We start from the raw sequence: 23,371 nt of genomic DNA, 5'->3' as shown, positions 1-23,371 counted from the left end.
TGGATAATTCCAATACTGACTGACACTGTTTTGAGAATACACTTGGGACATTGTGTTTCCTTAAAATGAATAACTATTTTAAGTGCTCAATCTCTTCCACCAAGAAACTTTCTGGAAATAATGGAGTCATTTAAATAATTTGAAAAACTGAAAGTCAAAACAAAAATGAGTGGATGCCGAAATAAAACATAACTCTTAAAACCTGGATTTCTTTACTTTCCTTAAAGTGACCTCTATATCATAATTATCATTTCATTAATCCAAATATCCTATTGATGATTTTCTACATGTAAGCTACCTTAATCCTGAAGAAAGCCACATATATTTAATTGGATTTTAAAACTTAATGCTTGTTAGGGTTGCTCTGTCCCTGGTTGTCCAGCCAACGTGCTTTGCCAAGACCTGGCCTAACAGTACAAGAGTCAAAATTATCTGTCAACTTCTAATTTACTAGACTGATTTCTTCAAATTTTTTCTGGAAAATAATCAGAAAAATTGAAAAACTATGTGCTATGTTTAATTATCTCAGTTTAAAAAGTATATTGAAATAGTTCTAAACACATATCCAGAGCAGAGGCATACAAATTACCTTGCTTGATGATTGTTACTGGGATTAGCTTTTTTGGGACATATGCTGGCTGAAAAGAGAGGAAGAGAGTCAGCTTTTGAGTTACTGTTAACTTAAAAAAATAAATAAGTAAAAAAAAACTGGAAGCAGACCTTGTCTTTAGTGAAGTTCCCCATGACACAGGTTTAACAGCTGCTGAAAAGATCTTTAGTACATATATCTGCCTCTATTTTATTGTGCTCACTTGGTTTTCCCCATAAGTGTCCAAAGATTTGACAGAAGCAGTTTCTTCAAAACTCCCATTAGTTTAATTTACTTAGAAACTGCAATGGAAAGAAATTAAATCCTCTGAATTGAATACTAGTTTATTTTCACTTCATTTGAGAGGCGAACCAGCCAAATTCTGTCTTTACGTTTCCTCTCAAAAAAAGATTTCAAGCTACATATTCTTTTAAAACCAATCAACATCAATTGTCTGAGTATGCCCCACTGCTGCCCTGCTCCTTCAGATACAACTGCCGTGAACTCCTGACGCCACGTATTTCCTTGTCCATGAAGGCAGAGCTGGGACTCAGATCCAGACATTGCTACTTCCAAAGCCTGTACTTTTAACTATTCTGTACGTATTCATGCCCAGAGGACCTCAAAATTGGAAGGGCAGGTCCCAGAGGACTGTGCATTCTCCCTTCTTCCAAGTTGCCTCAGACGCCCCACAGGAAGTTTTGATGCCATAGAGTGGCTTGACCTAGGGGCACATTTAGTGTTAACTTTACAGTGGAGTCATCACTGGAGATTGTGAGCCAGGGATAAGACGGCCATGGGAGAGACACAGAACAGGATAAGAGAAGGGCAGCAAATATACAGAGAATTAGATTGAGGTAAAGGCGTAAGCATGACATGCATTTTTTGATGCTTGATTTAGCCTGTATGCATGGTATAGATACTCCATGTACTAGATCTGCTGACAATCCAGGATATGCTGAATGAGGTACTTAACCACATAGGTGTTTACAGTTGTGAACAGAAGAGACTTGCTAACACGTTCCCATTCTAATAAACGATATGCCCATAATAAAGAAGTGCCACAATACCACATTTACTGTTGGCTATTTTTCTTCTTGTAGTAAAGTCCTTATGTTTAAAACACACAAAAAAATAAAAGTTTACTTTTATCAGACTATTTTTAAAAAGTATCTATACTTCTTGTATTGTATATTGGCCCAGCGCTATAGACTGAAAGCTTGTATCCCCCCAAAATTCACGTGTTGAAACTTAATCCCCAATGTGATGGTATTTGGAGGTGGGGCCTTTGGGAAGTAAATAACTCATGAGGGTTCCACCCTCTTGAATGGGATTAGTGCTCTTATGCCAGAGAACTCCCTCCACCCTTCCACCATGTGAGATGGTTGTCTGTGAGCCAGAAGTGAGTTCTCCCCAAGACATCAAATCTTCCAGTGCCTTGATCTTGGACTTCACAGGCTCCAGAACTGTGAGAAATAATTGACCGTTTAAGCCACCCAGTCTGTGGTATTTTTGTTATAACAGCCCTGATGGACTAAAACACCCAGTAATTTCCTACTTAGCAGACTAGCCTAAGGAAGTAATCAAAGATACAGGCATCATTTACGTGTAAGGGTGTTTATTACCACAATGTGAAACAACCTCATCATTCCAAAGCAGAGGTTTTGTTAAATAAATTATGGCTCAAATTTCTGACATCTATTTACTAAAGTGGGAAATATGTACAGTATAAATACAAAGGACACAAATTTATATTCATAGTATAACGTAACTGTATAACAAATATGTATAGACAAAAGACCAGAAGGAGATAGCTCTTTTTTTTTTAACAGTAGTTATTTCTTATAATCTCATATTTTATTTTGTGTACCTTTCTATATTTTCCAAGTTCCTTACAAGGGTGAATTACATTTATAACTAGGAAAAGCTATTTTAACCAGCAGTCTTTTTAGCTACTATATATGCTTCTGTACTGCATAGCTCATACACTCTTGGTCAATAGAGGAATGATGTAAATATAATTTATACACAACTTTTCCCAGGCAAGGGGAGGGGAATAGCAGGAATGCAAGTATAACCATCAGTAGAAAAAAAAAAAAAGTCAGTTTTGAGGTCACACTGGCAGAAGACCTCTGGATTTACCATAAGAAAATTAAATAAGTGTACCTGCTCACAGGACCCTTCCCCAGAGAGGGACAGGCAGGCCCACGGCCCTGCACTGGTGTGTCCACCTTACGTCCACCTGTGCTGCTTCAGCGAAAGGGTTGCCACACGTGGCCTCTATCATTCCTGAGCATTTAACCCCTGCTGCGGCAACCTCCGGTTCCACAGGGGATGCTAGCCCGCGGAGCCGCAGTGTCCTTCCCGGTGCTAATAATCACGTTCGACAAAACTGTGTCTACCGTTCCAAAGACTGTTGAATGGCTGGTCCTCTGTTTGCCCAGTGAGTCCTGCCATGTAGTGTATACTTGGCAGAGCGTGAAGTTTTTCAGAGACACATCACGTTATAGCAGAAACGCCTATGGGTTGATGTGCTGATTGCTTTTGAACGGCATTATTGCAATTCTTATTTCCTTCCCTGTGGATGATTTGTTTTAAACAAGTTTTTGACAAAAACAAGTGGAAAATATTCCACTCTTGGCATGAATGGAACACAGTGTCTGTTCGAGTTCTTATATGGGTACAGACCAGTGTTCTGTTAAGACGATGACATGACTATATGGGCAGCGTGTGCTGCCAAAAAACAAGGAAACCATTTAGCTGCAGAATCAAGTTCTTTCTAGACCTATAATTATTCTCTTGCCCAATCTACAATCCAAAGATGCGCCAAGACTAATGAGCAAGTACTAGCTCCCTCTCTGTAAGTAGGGTTTTTTTTTTAGTTGAAATATAGTTGACTTACGTTGTGTTAGTTTTAGGTGTACAGCAAAGTGATTCAGATTATATATATATAAGAATGTATACATGTATGTGCATATATATATGTGTGTATATATATACATATATATATATATATATATATTCTTTTTCAGATTCTCTCCCCTTACAGGTTATTACATAACATTGAGTATAGTTCCCTGTGCTCTACAGGTCCTTGTTGGTTATCTATTTTATACATAGTAATATGTATATGTTAATTCCAACCTCCTAATTTATCTCTCCCCTCCCCTCCCCCCTTTGGTAACCATAAATTTATGTTCTATGTCGGTGGGTCTATTTCTGTTTTGTATAGAAGTTCATTTGCATCATTTTTTTTTAGATTCCACACATAAATGATATCATATGATATTTGTCTTTGTCTGGCTCACTTCACTTAGTATGATAATCTCTAGGTCAAGGGCATCAGGAAAATCCTTCTGCCCAAAGTGTTTAATGCTGAAGACTCTAAAATTCCCAGTAAGAAATCCACACTATGAATTCTTTCCCTGTGTCTTTTTATAAAAATGTAGGGAAACATCTGTAACCTGGACTTACTAAACATAATAAAATATTATGATAATTTCCAAGTTAACAGTATGTAACCAATTACAGCTCAATTTCAATTGAACTGTTTCATGTATGATGTTGTTTATAAAGTTACCAGTAACCTTTCCTTACACTCACAGGTTTGCTGTTATGAGCATCTATCAATGTGTATAGAAGTCTCAGTGTAGCTGGTGTTGGGTGTCGGGGTGGGAAGCGAGGTAGTGAAAGTCCCGCATCCCACAAGATGCTGCGACAGTTTTGCTGGGGTGGTCTCAGCACAGTACTACTGCTCCCCACGGACACCACCCTGGTACCAGTTTTCTTTCTTAGGCCATTTCCTCCCTGGTTCTCTTTTCTCTGCTGCTTGCTGACCCCATTCCTGCAGCAAACCACCATCACCACTTCCTTCCTCAGCTCTCATCCCACCCTTCAGCAATTATTTTTTAAATGTTTATTGTATTCAAGAAGTGAGCATATTTCCCTCCTACTGTTTAAGGGATTATTTTTTTCAGTTTTAAGAAATTCTATTCCTTAAGAACCCAGGTCGTGCTATATCCTGAGCAGGGTGACTGGCTAAGGGAAATCATTTTTACCATTTTTCTGGGGACACTGTGGCTGAGTAACCAGTTGGTCAGATTCAATGGGGAGAGGATGCTGAAGTGGTAAAAGGCAATGCCCCTGAGGGCCAGTCCAGCTCGCTTTCCAGTTCTGGTTAGGGAAAACCTACACTCATCTAGAAATAACCGCAGTAGCAGTAGCCACATGAAAGACTTTGGATTCACCCTGCATTACACTACCTTCCTCCCGATATTATATTTTGAAAATTAGCTTTAATAAAAGTAGTGGCAACATCAGGGTGCTGTTCTTTGCAAGGTACTCTTTACAGGTTTGTCCATTTGATATTTTTGTGGCGGCAGCATATCCATTGTAGATTTAACTTTATTCTTAGGCCCTGAGATAAAGAGGAACTGTCCATTTGGGGAGTGGCTAAGGGTTGCTCAAAATCAAATTTCAGCTCTTTAGACTCAAGAGCTAAACAACATGAGAAAAACTTGGGCATGTTACATTCTGGTTTTAATTCATTTTTTGGATGTCCCGATGAAAGTTATGAAGTATACTGATTCAATCTAACATCTGACTAAAAGTGAATCTAACATCCTTCTTGCGAAAGTCTCCATATTTCCAGTCAGCTAGGGAGGAATCAGACATACACCTTTGGTGATATCAGTGGTCTAGACATAAAATTTTCAAGTTTCTGCTTAGGACGATGAGTGCTAAGAATGGAAGGACACCTGATGTACTCACTGCATACAATCTTAGGGTGCGGGTGGGGACCACACTGCATTTTTCCCTATTCACTCATCTGCTAACTGTTACACTTTAAAAATTGGTACCACTTCTCTTTCTGCCAATGACTGAAATGGCTTTTTAAAAAGGTGGGTGGATCTCTGATGGAAAAAAAATGGAAGGGTGAAAACAGATGTCATATTTTAGGGGAACACTTATTCTAAGGAGATTTGGATTAATTAAATAATTAAATTTATATTTTAAAATATCTGTTAATAAATGCTACATACTTCAAAAATTTATTGTTTGGTTAGTGAACTAGTTAGATAACTAAGTGTTTTGAAAATATAGAGAGAATGTATTAAAGTTAGGTCCTTTTAGACATCATTCCTTTATTTTTTTATATAATAAAACCTAATGGGGCTTCCCTGGTGGCACAGTGGTTGAGAGTCTGCCTGCCAATGCAGGGGACACAGGTTCGAGCCCTGGTCTGGGAAGATCCCACATGCCACGGAGCAACTAGGCCCGTGAGCCACAACAACTGAGCCTGCGCGTCTGGAGCCTGTGCTCCGCAACAAGAGAGGCTGCGACAGTGAGAGGCCCGTGCACCGCGATGAAGAGTGGCCCATGCTCGCCGCAACTAGAGAAAGCCCTCGCACAGAAACGAAGACCCAACACAGCCAAAAATAAATAAATAAATTTTTTAAAAAAACAAAAAACAGTTTACACTTTAAAAAAAAAACAAACCTAATGAACTTATTTACAAAACAGAAAGACTTACAGATATTGAAAACAAACTTATGGTTACCAAAGGGGAAATGTGATGGGGAGGAATAAATCAGGAGCTTGGGATGAACATACACACACTACTATATATAAGATAGATAACCAATAAGGACCTACTGTATAGCACAGGGAACTCTACTCAATATTCTGTGATAACCTACATGAGAAAAGAATCTGAAAAAGAATGAATATATGTATATGTATAACTGAATCACTTTGCTGTACACCTGAAACTAACACAACATTGTAAATCAACTATAATCCAATAAAATTTTTTAGAAGAATCTAATAGTAAACACTAGGTTTCACCTTGATAAAAAGAGTGTTCTTGCTTCTCAACGTGAAGAAAATAGCAAAATTATCATCTGTTTTTTCTTCTGCAGTTACATGGATCTCAAGTGATACAACTTATACGGGAAGAATCAGCGTTATTGTTTATGCATACACCTTTTCTCTGATTTTTCTAGAGGTGTAGGCAGGGATGATATTGAAAGTATTTAACAAGCAGTAGAAGGCAGGCACTAACCTATCAGAAGAGACCCCTGCTAAGTGTCCTCTGGCACAAGTGTACTGGGACTTGCCTGCAGAACACATGCTTAGATACATGAATTACAATATATAATGTAACAAGATGCTTAAGATGGGGCTGTATTTAACATTCAAAGTTTTAATCTAAATATTATTTATCTGTTAAAAATGGATCGCCTCATGTTCAAATTGTTTTTCACATTTCCAATCTCTTTTCAGAAGGTGTGAAGGAGTTTCTGCTGCATTTAAGTTTTAGGTATAAGCATGCATATATGAATAAAAACATTTTTCAATGTATCTTTTACTTAAAACTCTGGAATTAATTTCATATCTCTTGAAATACTGCCTTCTAAGATCAGTCTCAGAGAAGAGATGGGTAAACATTGGATTGATATCGACTTAAAATATTAAAATATACCTCTAAAGTATCAAATCAACTTTCAGAATCAATTCTAAATGATTATATAAGATGGTCAAAGTCTATCCCAGCTGGTTCCTTTTCAACTTTCCCATGTTCCAGAGCTACCCAAATGCACAGAAGGCAGTTCGGGAAACATTTTTTCTGCTATCTAGAAGGTAACAATGAAGAAAGGCTCACAGAGAAGCCTTAAAATATCTTTTCAGTTAATTCGACTTTTCCTTTGGAAATACCCAAGAGTTTCAGAGCACAGCTCGTTAGAGCTGGCTGGAGTTTGGGGTAATCTGCCTCACAGCTTGAAGTGATAAAATATCTGGCTCTGTGTCATAGGTGCAGGAAGTTTCTAACTGGACCTTCTTGCCATGGCTATTTATGATGTGGAAAATAAATTAAATTTTTTGGAAATAAACTGTCAATCATCTTTCCCAATCTTGCTGAGTAACTCACCCTAAATGAAATATTCTGCCAAAAGAAATACAAATTATTGAGATGTGATTGCTGAGAAGAAGGAATGAAAGAAACGACATCGAGTCACATGTAAGATAAAGCAGGACAGCCAAGAGGATGGAGATAAGATGTGCTTCCTAGGAAACCACTCACAACAACAGCGAGGATTGTTCTAGAAGAGCATGGAAGAGCAACTCTATTCCCTGTGATTGGATTTAACAGAGACAAAGACAAAGGGACCTTAGGGAATGGCAGAATTCAATACTTGGTGCTAAGCCAATTGGTTAATTATTTGGGAAAATATATAACCTCATCAATATAGGAACTTACTACATATAATATAGCAAAATAAAATCCACATAGGTTAGAGTTTAATTACTACAAAATCAAACCACTTATAAGACAAGAAAAAGAGAGAAATATTTATCTGATCTCTGGATAGGGAAGGGCTTTCTAAAATATAAGGCAATTGGAGATATGACAATGGAAAAGACAAATAAGTTGATTAAGCAAATTAAGACTTGCCTATTTCACAAATTCCCATAAAGAAAATTGATAACGAATGTGCAAATAATGTTTCTAGATGATATCTCAAAGAGTCTTTGCTCTTTAAAGTCTTTAAACTATTCAATAAAAAAACCCATGAGATGCCCAATAAACAAAGAACTGAAACTAAAGGTCATTAAATGGAAAATACAAGTGGCTAATAAATAAGTGAAGAAAGTGCTGCTTTATCAGCAATCAGAAATAGAAATTTAAAAACCATTTTATACTATTATACTAGCCAAAATTTTAGGGATGGAAATACATAATGTTGCAAATCAGGGTACTACAGAAAGATAACTCTGATCCATTGCCAATAAGATTGTAAATTGGTAAAACCTTTCTGGAAAGAAAGTTGACCAAACATACTAGAAAGTTTGAAAAAATGTTAAAACTCTAAACTGTTAATTCCTCTTCTAAGCATCTACTTTAAGGAAACAATCAGAAATGTGCACAAAGATTTATGATCATAAATGTTCACCATAATATGACTTATAATTAAACTGTTAGAAATAACTTAAATGCCTACAAATTGGAAACAGATTGAGTAGCTGATAGTGTACTTAGATTATGTAATACGCAGCAATTGAAACTATGTATATGAAAAGTACTTAATGACATGAACTATGCTAGGTCATATTTTGGCTAAGTGAAAAGAATGAGATATAAAATTGCACATACAGCATGATTTTAATTTTATAATGAAAACATGCTTGAAAAAAAATACAATGTTCTAAAGTCTTAACAGTAGACCATAAATGGTTTTCTACTGGTCTTTATTTGGCAGTGTTATAGGTAATTTTGTTAATTTTTCTTTTCTCATTTTTATACATTATAAATCTTTAAATATCAGATAATTAGAAAAATAGTCAAAACCAAACAGAGAAAGAGAGAGAGAGAGAAGAGATGGAGGCAAGAGAGAAAGAAAATAAATGAATCAATCAATCCAGGCCTCAGAATTTACCTACAATCTCCTTTCTTATATTTTGATTTTAAATATACCAAAATACTTTCCTGGGCAGTCACAATAATTTAATAATCATGACAATAATTTTCCAATATACACACTTTTCTGCCAGTTCAAACCAAAGAAACATTTCCTTTATCAGCAGTAATTCTCAGTTCTATTTTATCCAAACCCATTTTCTGTCAATGAAAAGAATCTTGCATATTTTTATTCACTGAGGTATGTACTACCATTTTCCCCCCACTGGGCTACATGAACAGTGGGTTATTCTGTGGACTATTCAATAGACATAAAAAACCATCTATCCACATACATCATGCACACAGTGAAAAGAACAAATTTGCAACCCTGAATAGAGTCTTTGCATGTTCACTTGACTGTAGAATATTTCCCTGGCTGGATACTCCCAATACATAGACCAAAGCCAGCATCAAATTCCCCTCTTCTCACCAAAGTGCCTTCTCTACCTGCTCTATGACGTAATGTTCTTTACTTTATAATTAGGCATGTGATTTCAATGGCAAGTGTCTTTGTGATGGTTCTAACAATGGCTTACATTTATAACAGGTAGTATGGAACTGATATAATGCTTCCTGAGAACAGATTTTGAAAAGTGGAGGGAAAGAGGAGGACAAGGGACTGAGCTCCTAAGGTGAGAGAGAAAAGAGTTCTAGACGGGGAAAATGCTGGGCACATAAAATATACAAACATTTACTGCACTGAATAGAAGCTGGGCATGTTACAAAACCAAACCAGTTGCTTCATCATTTTGAAAAGGGTTGGCTCTTTTAAGTAGGAAATGATAGAAAATAGAGGAAAGATTTGAACAATCGCAGGGTTAAGTAGTGCATGTACTTATTCACTCTTGAAACATGTTATAGTAAAAAACAACCCACAGGACAGAAGATAATAAGAATAATCTCAAAATACCTGGAATACTGAAATACTAGATAACTATACAGAACATCAGAATTTTAGAGCTTTAAACAAATTAGAGATAATCTGGTCTCATGCTTCGACCTCCATTTTCTGAGAAAGAAACTAATTCCTAAAACATTATGTACTTGACCCAAAACCCTATAGCTAGGCAGTTAATCCAGCTTCAGTACCTCATAATAGGACTACTCCCTTATTTAAATGAAAGTATAATGCAGACACATTTTTAAAAGAACATTCTTGAAAATAAGCTGGTACATACCACTGTGTGGACTTGGTCATAGGTACTTTGGATTTTCCCATTTACTTTGTTTTTACCTGACAAAAACAAGAGGAAAATGACATTCTTTTCATTCTTCTTTTCCCTAAATCAATTCTTACTAGTCATTATGAAGACAACTACAAGTTCTGCTCTAACTTGGGCATATTATTTTATTTGCTCTCATTTCAAACACTGATTCCAATGATGTTCGAAACAAGGGATGATAGGAAGCAAGCCCAGCCCCATAAAGTCTTTGCACGTTCAATTCCACTGACCCAGCTTTTTAACTTAGCATTTGTACATGTTATCGATTTTTGGCTCAGTTAGTGTTCATAGGTCAGAGATTGATTTAAAATATGACAATGGCCAAATAAATTGTTATCAACGATTGCTACTGTCAAATATTAGTTTACCATTTTTTTAAAAAAACACTATAAAAAAGATTCTGAAATATCAATGCTCAAATTCTGTTTACTTTTGTATTTTCATAAATATGGATAATGAGAATTAACTCATTTCCTATTATACAACTAATAAAATAATTTAAAATTTGATAATTAGGAAAAAATATTACAGAAAGCTCACTTAAATAGTTCTAGGTACTTACTTCCAACAATAGTCTTGTGATTAAAAATCTTACTCCAAATTCCACCTTCTACATTGTCTTTCACTCCGAATTCATAAACTGTGTCAGGCTTTAGATTTTCCACAATTGTTTCAGTGGCCGGACAGAGTTGAAAAATCCATTTCTTTTCCTTATCCTTTTCTCTATAGCGAATTGTATAAAATCTGTTGAATAACCAAAATATGCTATAAAACCACAGGGAGATTCAGAATGTACTTCCAGTTTCTTAATACACCATAGACTCCCACCTACTCTCAAGATTTCACATTGGCTTCTGTTTAGATTTTTTTTAATTTTCAGAGAACATAAAAACAGTTTCTCCATGCATGCTTAAGTTTTTAATTTCTAATTGCAAGTTAGGGGACTAGGTAACAGCACAGTCATGGTCTAACAGAATTCCAGATCTCTCAATTCTATTATCTGATACTTTCCAAATTGAAAGTTGGAAAACACTAGACATTCATTTTTTTTCTAATTATGCATAGAGAAGAACATAGGCATATTTTTATAAATATTTAATATTATAATTTCATAACTGTATGGGTTTAAGCCCATGGAAGGTACATTAGAGGTAATATCTTTTAACACCATAGAAGGCACATTAGAGGTAATACCGTTCAATTTTGTAAGAGAGGAACCTGATGCACTCTAATGCATCCAGGACTTTATTTCAAGGGTGAAATTTTCTTACTATTAAAAAAAGCATCAACACCAATAGTCAGGCTGAGAGTACAATGAGAAAAATCGAACAATGCAAATTCAAGATCACTGTTACATATTTGCTTAGGGCTTCATAATATTCAGACATATATATCACAAGGTACTAATAATCCTCACTATTTTTTTTGCACATGGTAGGTTTTATATATATTATCTCATGGTAGGTTTATATATATTATCTTTAACACATTGTAGGTTTTATATATATTATCTCATTTAATTGTCACAAAAACATCTTAAGTGGTAGAAATCATTAATCCTACTTTACAAATGTGAAAACCATGTTTCAGAAAGATCTCTTAACTCGCCCAATGTCATCCAGCTAGTGATTTTTACTAGTGGCAGAACCAGAAAAGCAGGAAAAACTCCTCTGGCTCTGCTCTAAACAGTCTCACAAAGTGGGGAAGCAGGTCAGGAAAGGAAATTGCATTGCTACTGGATACAGCAATGAGAATGAATGAACTAGGGCTACGTGTATCAATACGGCTAAATTTTACAAACAAAATATTGAATGAAAATAGCAAAATGATGCATGTAGTTTCACACCATTTGCACAAAGATTAAAACACTCACACAAAATATGTTACCGTATATCATTCCTGGCAGTGTAAAGGGACAAGAAATACTGGAAGGATACAACATTTATGGTAGTGCTTTGGCTCCCAGTGAGCAAGTAGGGAAATACATGAGACTAGAGATAGGGCCAACTGATAAACTTTATTTGCTTTTTATTCTTAAATAAACATTTTAAGTAAATAGAATAAAATAAAATAATGTCATGTACTAACAATGGAAACATACATGCTTGTTATACTATTTTAGACTCTTTTTTTACATTCTAAATTTTCTCTCAAAAATTTAGTGCCTCTCCCCCACTCCTCACCCTAAGATTCAGGTCAATTGCTTTTATTTAGAGCCCTAAAATCCCTCATTTACTCATGCTAAAAATGTTTATCGTGTCCTCTTTAAGTGCCAGGCACAAGCTCTTGATACAAAAAAAAAACCACCCAGAATCTTTGGAAACAAGGGCCAGGACTGGCTACACAATTTGTGGAGTTCACAGCAAAATGAAAACATGGAGCCCCTTATTCAAAAATGATTAAGACTTTTAAGACGGTGACAACAGAGCATTAAACCAAGCATGGGCCCTTCTAAGTGGGGAACCTGTGTGACCGTACTGGTTGCACGCCCATGAAGTCAGCAAGGGGGTTATAGTTTCTTAAGTACAGAAAAGGGATGTATTCGTACATTCAGCCTACTTTCTTACTAGTCACAAATTACTGAAATGTTCGAAATCATTCATTAGCTTGCGTCTTCCTCGTAAAAGCAGCTCTCTGGGCTCCATACTCCATTCCAAAGTCACGAAAAACAGAACGAGTGAAGGAGGCTGTTCCAGCCAGAACACTAACTGCTACTGGGAACAAATGTTACAGAATACGAATGCTCTGTGTCCCGTGAGTTGAACCATCAACAGTAGTTTATGAAACACATTTGTTGACAAGTACGTCGAACAGAATTTCTGTCGTTTTTCCCGTGCCCTGGCTATTACAGGACTTCAGGGAAGTGCAGAGAAACTAAAATCAGACCAGATGGGCCTCCAGAGTTATGTGTCTCTAGTTTGGATACATTTCTGAAGTCCTGAACTGCTTGCATGATCTGGTAGGGGTGTGGGGCAATGCTAACAGAACTACCAGAGGCCAGATTCCAGGATTCCCAGGAAGTTTGATTTTATATCCTCTTCCTAGGAATGAGACAGACATGTTCTAAGACTTTGTTGAAAAAAATCTAGCCTGTAAATTTTTTTCTATTTTGATCACAAAGCTTTCTAACTAACCTCTCTTGTACCAACTTGGTCAGGAAAAATAAAAGTACAGGCAGCTAGGCCTTCTCCTCGGCTTCAGTTAGGTTACCCTCACCAACATTGGCTTAATTGATACTTGTATAATATAGGCAAGTTCTAAATTTTTAAAAGAGACAGTAAACAAGGCTACTTAGCTATAAAGTGGTGAAGTCTATTTTCTTGATTTTAAAGCAAAATATAGGCCTTATGATGATAATACTGTACAACCTAGCACAGAGTATGTACTCCATATATGTTGTGGAACAAATAGAATGGATACTTAGGTGCTCATAGGGTCATTCTAAAATTATAGTTGCTCTAAATGGCCAATGACTCGATCACCAAAATATTCTGATTTAAGCCATTAGGTCTACAATTATATTTTGCAATATGTTGTTGCATAAGAGTTCATTTACCAAACCTCAGCATTCTTATAGAATCAATGCAAATGGAAGGAGAGTTCAATAAATGTCTACATGGTACATTTGCAGAGGGCTTAGGATTTTTAAATGTATTTCCATGTATCCACACAATAAATTCTGAAATGAGCACAGCAAGAATTATTATAGAAGAGAGAGGCCAAGAAGTGCCTAAAGCCTGAGAATCAGTGACAGAACCAGGCAAATGGCTGTTTTCTGACTCATAAGCTAATACCTTCTGTGTTGCATTGGACTATCTACTGCAGGGCTCAGCAAAAGGAGATGCAAAAACAAGGTAAAATGACCCAGAATGGAAGAGAAGTAAAAGGAATCAGAAGTTCTTTTAGCATTACTTAAGGCTTTCACATAATCACAGACTTCCCAATATTGTCTGAGGACATCCAGGATCAAATGTTGATTGCACTTTTTTTCTGTGGTTAATTAAATTTGGACACAAATGCATAGAGAGGCAACAAGTCTACTAAAGACGGAGGTAACAGCCAGTGAATGTCATCAGAGCAGACCTCTGCAAAGCCTGACTAGCAATTTGGATTTTAGAAACAAGGATATCTCACATCCTAATTAAGTGGTAAGCAACTGTTGAGGGCAGTGTTTGGTTCAACTGGTGATATTCTGTGCTTGGGTCTCCCCAAGAGTCTCAAAACTGACAATAATCGTTATTATAACTTAAAAAATACCATAGCTGCTCCAAATGTAATGGAGAAGGCAGATAGTGGCTTGGCGTGGATATCTGCCAGCTGCAAACTAGTAGCATCCCTCAGGAGGGTCTCTTTGCCCACTTATATATCATATTTCTACTTTGAAAAAGAGGGGTTGGATTAGACAATCTTTGAATCCTTTCTGTTTCTAAAATTTTATTCTAGCTACAAATTAGACATTCTATTCTAATAAAATACAGAGGCATAACACAGGCTAGAAACCCTAGAGGCAGAAATCCCATAAATAAAATTTATGATGTAAATGGCATTGAATTCTGCCAAGTGGAGAAATTGAATAGTGTCAATAAATTTAGTCCTTTCACAAACTAGCCTGGACTGATGCACACGGTTGGCCAGCTGTGGGACTTTCTATACTTTTTTCAGCAATTCTTTTATTTCTATGTGATTAATTACTATATTTCCTAGAACATCTATTCCACACATCACACATTTTTTTTGCTCTCTTCACATCAAAGGACACTTCCTGACGCCCCCCCCGTTGTCAATATCCTTGCTTCTTGCCTTGCTGAGACTGTGACTGCTGATATAAAATCTGCCCTCACTCCCTTCCTCTCAAAGTCTCTCTCTCCCCCTTCACTCTCTCCTTGCCCCTCTCCAATTCCAGGGTTCTCCCTTCTTCTAAAAAATAAGTGTCTTGGTAATTTTATTCCATTTTCTTATTCCACCTACTCTGCATCCTTTCTCTTGATTCTTCAAGGACCTTTCTCTGAGTCAAAAATTTGTTGAACTATTTTCCACTATATCAAAGCAAAACTAAAACTAATACTTCTTATTCCTGCCATTACCTTTTAACACAAGATTTCTCAAAATTAATCTACTTTCTTCTGTTTTCTTACCACTCATAATGCCTAAATCTCTTTGCAGTCTGGTGTCTGACCTGTTAGCACAGTAAAACATCATGGTCAAATCCAATGATTTAATCATCTGTAAACTTCATAACTACTTTAAAATCTACTCATCTTTTCCAAATCTGTTCCTATTCCCGTTGTCTTCACATTCCTTCTCCCTGTGTCCAATCAGTTTTCAAGTCCAGTTATATTTCCCTGAGTGATACCTCTTGCACTTGTCTTGCCTCTACTACTAAGTAACACTTAAAGGCCCAGTTTGGGTTCTTACTATCTCTGGACTCTTAGAATAATTTTCAAACTGGTAAACCATTTCCAAAATCTTTTTAATCACTCACTGCTGGCCTGTTTAAGCTCAAGAGAAAGAAGTTTCTAGTGATTTTAGCGCTATCTAAAATGGAACAGCGTGCCTGAAGTGGCAATTATCACATAAAATAACTAGTATCAAAACTAACAAGACTAGCAGCAAACTCAGTGTCATTTCTTTTTTTTCTTTTAAACATCTTTATGGGAGTATAACTGCTTTACAATACCACATTACTTTCTGCTGTATAACAAATTAAATCAGCTATACGTATACATATATCCCCATATCCCTTCCCGCTTGCGTCTCCCTCCCAACCTCCCTATCCCACCCCTCTACGTGGTCACAAAGCACCGAGCTGATCTCCCTGTGCTATGCGGCTTCTTCCCACTAGCTATCAATTTTACATTTGGTAGTGTATATATGTCCACGCCACTCTCTCACTTCGTCCCAGCTTACCCTTCCCCCTCCCTGTGTCCTCAAATCCATTCGCTACATCTGCATCTTTATTCCTGTCCTGCCCCTACGTTCTTCAGAACCACTTTTTTTTTTAGATTCCATATATATGGTTTAGGATACGGTATTTGTTTTTCTCTGACTTACTTCACTCTGTATGACAGTCTCTAGGTCCATATACCTCACTACAAATAACTCAATTTCGTTTCTTTTTATGGCTGAGTAATATTCCATTGTATATATGTGCCACATCTTCTTTATCCATTCATCTGCTGATGGATGCTTAGATTGCTTCCATGTCCTGGCTATTGTAAATAGAGCTGCAGTGAACATTGTGGTACATGACTCTTTTTGAATTATGCTTTTCTCAGGGTTAACATCACTCTTTTTGAATTACGGTTTTCTCAGGGTATGTGTCCAGGAGTGGGACTGCTGGGTCGTATGGTAGCTCTATTTTTAGATTTTTAAGGAACCTCCATACTGTTCTCCATGGTGGCTGTATCAATTTACATCCCCACCAACAATGCAAGAGGGTTCCCATTTCTCCACACCCTCTCCAGCTTTTATTGTTTGTAGACTTTTTGATGATGTCCATTCTGACTGCTGTGAGGTGATACCTCATTGTAGTTTTGATTTTCATTTCACTAACGACTAGTGATGTTGAGCATTCTTTCATGTGTTGTTGGCAGCCTGTATATCTTCTTTGGAGGACTGTCTATATAGGTCTTCTGCCCATTTTTTGATTGGGGTTTTATTTTTGATATTGAGCTGCATGAGCTGCTTGTATAATTTGGAGGTTAATCCTTTGTCAGTTCCTTCATTTGCAAATATTTTCTCCCATTTTGACAGTTGTCTTTTCGTCTCGTTTATGGTTTCCTTTGCTGTGCAAAAGCTTTTAAGTTTCATTAGGTCCCAGTTGTTTATTTTTGTTTTTATTTCCCTATCTCTAGGAGGTGGGTCAAAAAGGATATTGCTGTGATTTATGTCATAGAGTGTTCTGCCTATGTTTTCCTCTAAGAGTTTTATAGTGTCTGGCCTTCCATTTAGGTCTTCAATCCATTTTGATTTTATTTTTGTGTATGGTGTTAGGGAGTGTTCTAACTTCATTCTTTTACATGTAGCTGTCCAGTTTTCCCACACCACTTACTGAAGAGGCTGTCTTTTCTCCATTGTATATTCTTGCCTCCTTTATAAAAGATAAGGTGACTGTATGTGTGTGGGTTTATCTCTGAGCTTTCTATCCTGTTCCACTGATCTATATTTGTTTTTGTGCTAGTTCCATCCTGTCTTGATTACTGTAGCTTTGTAGTATCGTCTGAAGTCTGGGAGCCTGATTACTCCAGCTCCGTTTTTCTTTCTCGAGATTGCTTTGGCTATTTGGGGTCTTTTGTGTTTCCATATGAAATGTGCAATTTTGTGTTCTAGTTCTGTGAAAAATGCCATTGGTAGTTTGATAGGGATTTCATTGAATCTGTAGATTGCTTTGGGTAGGAGAGTCATTTTCACAATGCTGATTCTTCCAATCCAAGAACATGGTATATCTCTCCATCTGTTCGTATCATTTTTAATTTCTTTCATCAGTGTTTTATAGTTTCCTGCATACAGGTCTTTTGTCTCCTTGGTAGGTTTATTCCTAAGTAATTTATTCTTTTTGTTGCAATGGTAAATGGGAGTATTTCCTTAATTTCTCTTCCAGATTTTTCAGCATTACTGTATAGGAATGCAAGAGATTTCTGTGCATTAATTTTGTATCCTGCTACTCTACCAAATTCATTTTCTGGTAGCATCTTTAAGACTCTCTATGTATAGTATCATGTCATCTGCAAACAGTGACAGTTTTACCTCTTCTTTCTGATTTGGATTCCTTCTGTTTCTTTTTCTTCTCTGATTGCTGTGGCTAAAACTTCCAAAACTATGTTGAATAAGAGTGGTGAGAGTAGGCAACCTTGTCTTGCTCCTGATCTGAGTGGAAATGGTTTCAGATTTTTACCACTGAGAATGATGTTGGCTGTGGGTTTGTCATATATGCCCTTTATTATGTTGAGAGTTCCCTCTAAGCCCACTTTCTGAAGGGTTTTTATCATCAATCGGTGCTGAATTTTGTCAAAAGCTTTTTCTGCATCTATTGAGATGATCATATGGTTTTTATTCTTCAATTTGTTAATATGGTGTATCACATTGATTGATTTGCGTATATTGAAGAATCCTTGCATTCCTGGGATAAACTCCACTTGATCATGGTGTATGATCTTTTTAATGGCCGTTGAATTCTGTTTGCTAGTGTTTTGTTGACGATTTTTGCATCCATGTTCATCAGTGATATTGGCCTGTAGTTTTCTTTCTTTCTGACATCATTGTCTGGTTTCGGTGTCAGGTTGATGGTGGTCTTGTAAAATGAGTTTGGACATATTCCTCCCTCTGCTGTATTTTGGGAGAATTTGAGAAAGATAGCTGTTACCTCTTCTCTAAATGTTTGATAGAATTTGCCTGTGAAGCCATTTGGTCTGGGGCTTTTGTTTGTTGGAAGATTTTAAATCACAATTTCAATCTCAGGGCTTGTGATTGGTCTGTTTACACTTTCTATTTCTTCCTGGTTAAGTCTTGGAAGGTTGTGCTTTTTAAGAATTTGTCCATTTCTTCCAGGTTGTCCATTTTTTTAGCATATAGTTGCTTGTAGTAATCTCTCATGATCCTTTGTATTTCTGCAGTGTCACTTGTTAATTCTCCTTTTTCATTTCTAATTCTGTTGAGTCTTCTCCCTTTTTTCTTGATGAATCTGGCTAATGGTTTATCAATTTTGTTTATCTTCTCAAAGAACCAGCTTTTAGTTTTACTGATCTTTGCTATCGTTTCCTTCATTTCTTTTTCATTTATTTCTGATCTGATCTTTATGATTTCTTTCCTTCTGCTAACTTTGGGTATTTTTGTTCTTCTTTCTCTAGTTGCTTTAGGTGTAAAGTAAGGTTGTTTATTGGAGATATTTCTTGTTTCTTGAGGTAGGGTTGCATTGCTATAAACTTCCCTCTTAGAACCGCTTTTGCTGCATCCCGTACGTTTTGGGTAGTCGTGTTTTCATTGTCATTTGTTTCTAGATATTTTCGATTTCCTCTTTGATTTCTTCAGTGATCTCTTGCTTATTAAGTAGTGTATTGTATAGCCTCCATGTGTTTGTATTTTTTGGTTTTCCTGTAATTGATATCTAGTCTTATAGAGTTGTGGTCATAAAAGACTCTCGATATGATTTCAATTTTCTTAAATTTACCAAGGCTTGATTTGTGACCCAAGATATGATCTATCCTGGAGAAGATTCCATGAGCACTTGAGAAGAAAGTGTATTCTGTTGTTTTGGGATGGAATGTCCTATAAATATCAATTAAGTCCATCTTGTTTAATGTGTCATTTAAAGCTTGTGTTTCCTTATTTTCATTTTGGATGATCTGTCCATTAGTGAAGGTGGGGTGTTAAAGTCCCCTACTATTACTGTGTTACTGTCAATTTCCCCTTTTATGGCTGATAACATGTGCCTTGTGTACTGAAGTGCTCCTACACTGGGTGCATAAATATTTACAATTGTTATATCTTCTTCTTTGGTGATCCCTTGATCATTATGTAGTGCCCTTCTTTTTCTCTTGTAATAGTTTTTATTTTAGTCCATTTTGTGTGATATGAGAATTGCTACTCCCACTTTCTTGTGATTTCCATTTGCATGGAGTATCTTTTTCCATCCCCTCACTTTCAGTCTTATGTGTCCCTAGGTCTGAAGTGGGTCTCTTGTAGACAGCATATATACAGGTCTTGTTTTTGTATCCATTCAGCCAGTCTGTCATTTGGTTGGAGCATTTAATCCATTTACATTTAAGGTAATTATCAATATGTATGTTCCTATTACCATTTTCTTAATTGTTTTGGGTTTGTTATCGTGGGTCTTTTCCTTCTCTTGTGTTTCCTCTCTAGAGAAGTTCCTTTAGGGTTTGTTGTAAAGCTGGTTTGGTGATGCTGAGTTCTCTTAACTTTTGCTTATCTCTAAAGGTTTTAATTTCTCCGTTGAATCTGAATGAGTTCCTTGCTGGGTAGAGTAATCTTGCTTGTAGGTTTTTCCCTTTCATCACTTTAAATATGTCCTGCCACACTCTTCTCCTTGCAGAGTTTCTGCTGAAAGATCAGCTGTTAACCTTACGGGGATTCCCTTGTATGTTAATTGTTGATTTTCCCTTGCTGCTTTCAATATTTTTTCTTTGTATTTAATTTTTGACAGTGTGATTAATATGTGTCTTGGCGTGTTTCTCCTTGGATTTATCCTGTATGGGACTCTCTGCACTTCCTGGACCTGACTATTTCCTTTCCCATATTAGGGAAGTTTTCAACTATGATCTCTTCAAATATTTTCTTAGTCCCTTTCTCTTTTTCTTCTTCTTCTGGGACCCCTACAATTCGAATGTTGGTGCATTTAATGTTGTCCCAGAGGTCTCTGAGACTGTCTTCAATTGTTTCCATTCTTTTTTCTTTATTCTTCTCTGTGATAGTTTTTTCTACCATTTTATCTTCCAGGTCACTTATCCGTTCTTCTGCCTCAGTTATTCTGCTATTGATTCCTTCTAGAGGATTTTTAATTTCATTTATTGTGGTGTTCATCATTGTTTGTTTGTTCTTTAGTTCTTCTAAGTCCTTGTTAAATGTTTCTTGTATTTTCTGCATTCTATTTCCAAGATTTTGGATCATTTTTACTATCATTACTCTGAATTCTTTTTCAGGTAGACTGCCTATTTCCTCTTCATTTGTTTGGTCTGGGGTTTTTTACCTTGCTCCTTCATCTGCTATGGTTTCTCTGTCTTCTCATTTTGCTTAACTTATTGCATTTGAGGTCTCCTTTTCGCAGGCTGTAGGTTTGTAGTTCCTGTTGTTTTTGCTGTCTACCCCCCGTGGGTAAGGTTAGTTCAGTGGGTTGTGTAAGCTTCCTGGTGGAGGGGACTGGTGCCTGTGTTCTGGTGGATGAGAGCTGGATCTTGTCTTTCTGGTGGGCAGGACCATGTCTGGTGGTGTGTTTTGCAGTGTCTGTGAACTTATTATGATTTTAGGCAGGCTCTCTGCTAATGGGTGGGGTTGTGTTTCTGTCTTGCTAGTTGTTTGGCATGGGTTGTCCAGCACTGGAGCTTGCTGGTCGTTGAGTGGGGCTAGGTCTTAGCATTGACGTGGAGACCTCTGGGAGATTTCTCACTGACTGGTATTACCTGGGGCCAGTAGGTCTCTGGTGGACCAATGTCCTGAACTTGGCTCTCCCACCTCAGCGACTCAGGCCTGACACTTGGTCGGAGCACCAGGACACTGTCAGCCACACGGCTCTATAACTCTGTCCAGTGTAGTTTTTGCTTTGATAATTCTTATCCACATGGAAAATGAAATACATCCCACAGGATTCGACTGGAGGTGTCACTCGCGCAAGTCACAGGTCTCAAGTGATGCACTTTGGCAGGAGTATCACGCAAATGATGCTGTGTTCTTCCTGTTGCATCCTATCGGGGGGTGCACAATTTCAATTTGTTGCATTCCTTGTGATGTTAACTTTGTTTATTTGATTCATTTGATGAAGATGGTCTCTGCCAGATTTCCTAGTACTCAGAATCTAAGATCCAGTTGCTAAGTGGGTTCCTTGCTTTGGGATGTTGCAGTCCCTCTCAGTGGATAAACCTGAGATGATGGTGGCTTGGACGAGGGTGGCAGAGGTGGTAAGAAGTGGGGGATTCTGGGGAATTCCCTGATGGTCCTGTGGTTAAAACTCTAAGCTTGCAGTCCCGAGGGTGCAGGTTTGATCCCTGGCCAGGTAACTGGAGGCTCTTGGGAAGAACCTGCTTCTTAACTCATTAAGGTTGTTGGCAGAATCCAGTTTCTTCTGGCTATGGCTCCAAGGTCCTGTTTCCTGGCTGGCTGGGAGCTCGGAGCTGCTCTCTGTTCCTACAGGCTGCCTGGACTTCTTTTTGTGTGCCCCCAAACTCCTCACGCCTCAGTATCATTTCTTGAGTATTCATTGCATGCCAGTGAACATACTCACATTTTACATGTGTCATCTCATTTAATTCTGACAACACTATGAGATATTACTGTTATTACTCCCATTTTACAGATGAGAAAATCAAGGCTTAAAGCATTTAAGTAACCTGTCCAAGGTCACTCAGCTAACAGAGCAGAAGTCTGAACTTAGGTCAGTCTGACCAGAATTTATACCCCGAGCAATCATGCTATGTACCATCCCTGGAGATACTCACTGTGACTGACGTCTGTTTGCGAGATGTTTCAGAGGAGGTTCAAGGGCTGAATGGACTAGTTAGATGATTTTTAAAGCCAGTTTTGGACATTCTACTTGCCTATTCATTCATGCATTTGTTGAGAACTACTGTTGTAAAGTGTGATGCTATATTATATGTGTGATGAAAGACAAGTAAGACGCTGGGCATAAATTTAAAAATGAGCTCACAGAATAGGGAAAGAGGCAGGTGTACATTTGCATATGACTAAAGAAGGCTGGATGAAAAGCAAAGCACCTGAGGGTGGCTGGGCATGGCACCCTGAAGCCTGAATTTGTAAAAAGGCTACCTTGTAAACCCCACCTCGGTGGTAGATTTAGAGCAGGAAATCCTACCCAGATCCAGGGAAAGCAGAGTAGGCCAGATTTAAACCCCATGTCAGGAGGATGACTCAAAGATTCCTTGAGATAGATTCTTGGAGAGAATCTATAACCTTTTTTTTTTTAACCAGCCAGTGGGAACCTGGGGAAGATTCTTCAACAGAATCAACAGGTAAATAAAGTTGAGCAGTAATGAAGGAAGTTAGATTTATCAGCAGTGGAATAATCAGAGAAAAACTGGAGGGAGGAATCTCACTTTGCTGTAGTCCAGATATGAGATAACAAAGGAGTGAACCATGGAAGGAATAGAATGAAGGGGAAAAAAGAAACAGATCAAAGTTAAATTGATGAGACTAGACTCCTTATGGGATATGGGTGACAAGGGAAGTGTAAATAAAAATCAAAACTCAATTTTCAAGCTTGAGAAGAGGGAAGTTAAAGAGATGGAAAAGGAGGTTTTTTTAGTAGTATAGACAACATTGATTTAGTTTGAGTTTGAGGTGCTGAACACTGTCACCTGGTCATCCTAATGAAAATATTCCACAGACAACTAAAAATACACTCTTAGAACTTTG

At 37.3% G+C, this 23,371-nt stretch overlaps 1 protein-coding gene across 1 annotated transcript in view; it reads right to left on the bottom strand.

Annotated features, from left to right (window-relative positions):
- Positions 1-23,371, bottom strand: part of ABI3BP (ABI family member 3 binding protein) — a 263,443-nt gene that overhangs the window by 137,751 nt on the left and 102,321 nt on the right. The window contains exons 5-7 of the mRNA XM_060150668.1: positions 10,836-11,017; positions 10,229-10,284; positions 590-638 (exon numbers count right to left, since the gene is read on the bottom strand). Coding sequence (XP_060006651.1) covers positions 590-638; positions 10,229-10,284; positions 10,836-11,017 — 287 coding nt within the window. The remainder of the gene's footprint in view (positions 1-589; positions 639-10,228; positions 10,285-10,835; positions 11,018-23,371) is intronic.

Source organism: Lagenorhynchus albirostris, chromosome 5, assembly GCF_949774975.1.
Source record: "Lagenorhynchus albirostris chromosome 5, mLagAlb1.1, whole genome shotgun sequence".
NCBI classification, from domain to species: Eukaryota; Metazoa; Chordata; class Mammalia; order Artiodactyla; family Delphinidae; genus Lagenorhynchus; species Lagenorhynchus albirostris.
Note: the sequence above shows the minus strand (reverse complement) of the source record. Positions and strands in the feature narration are given on the sequence as shown.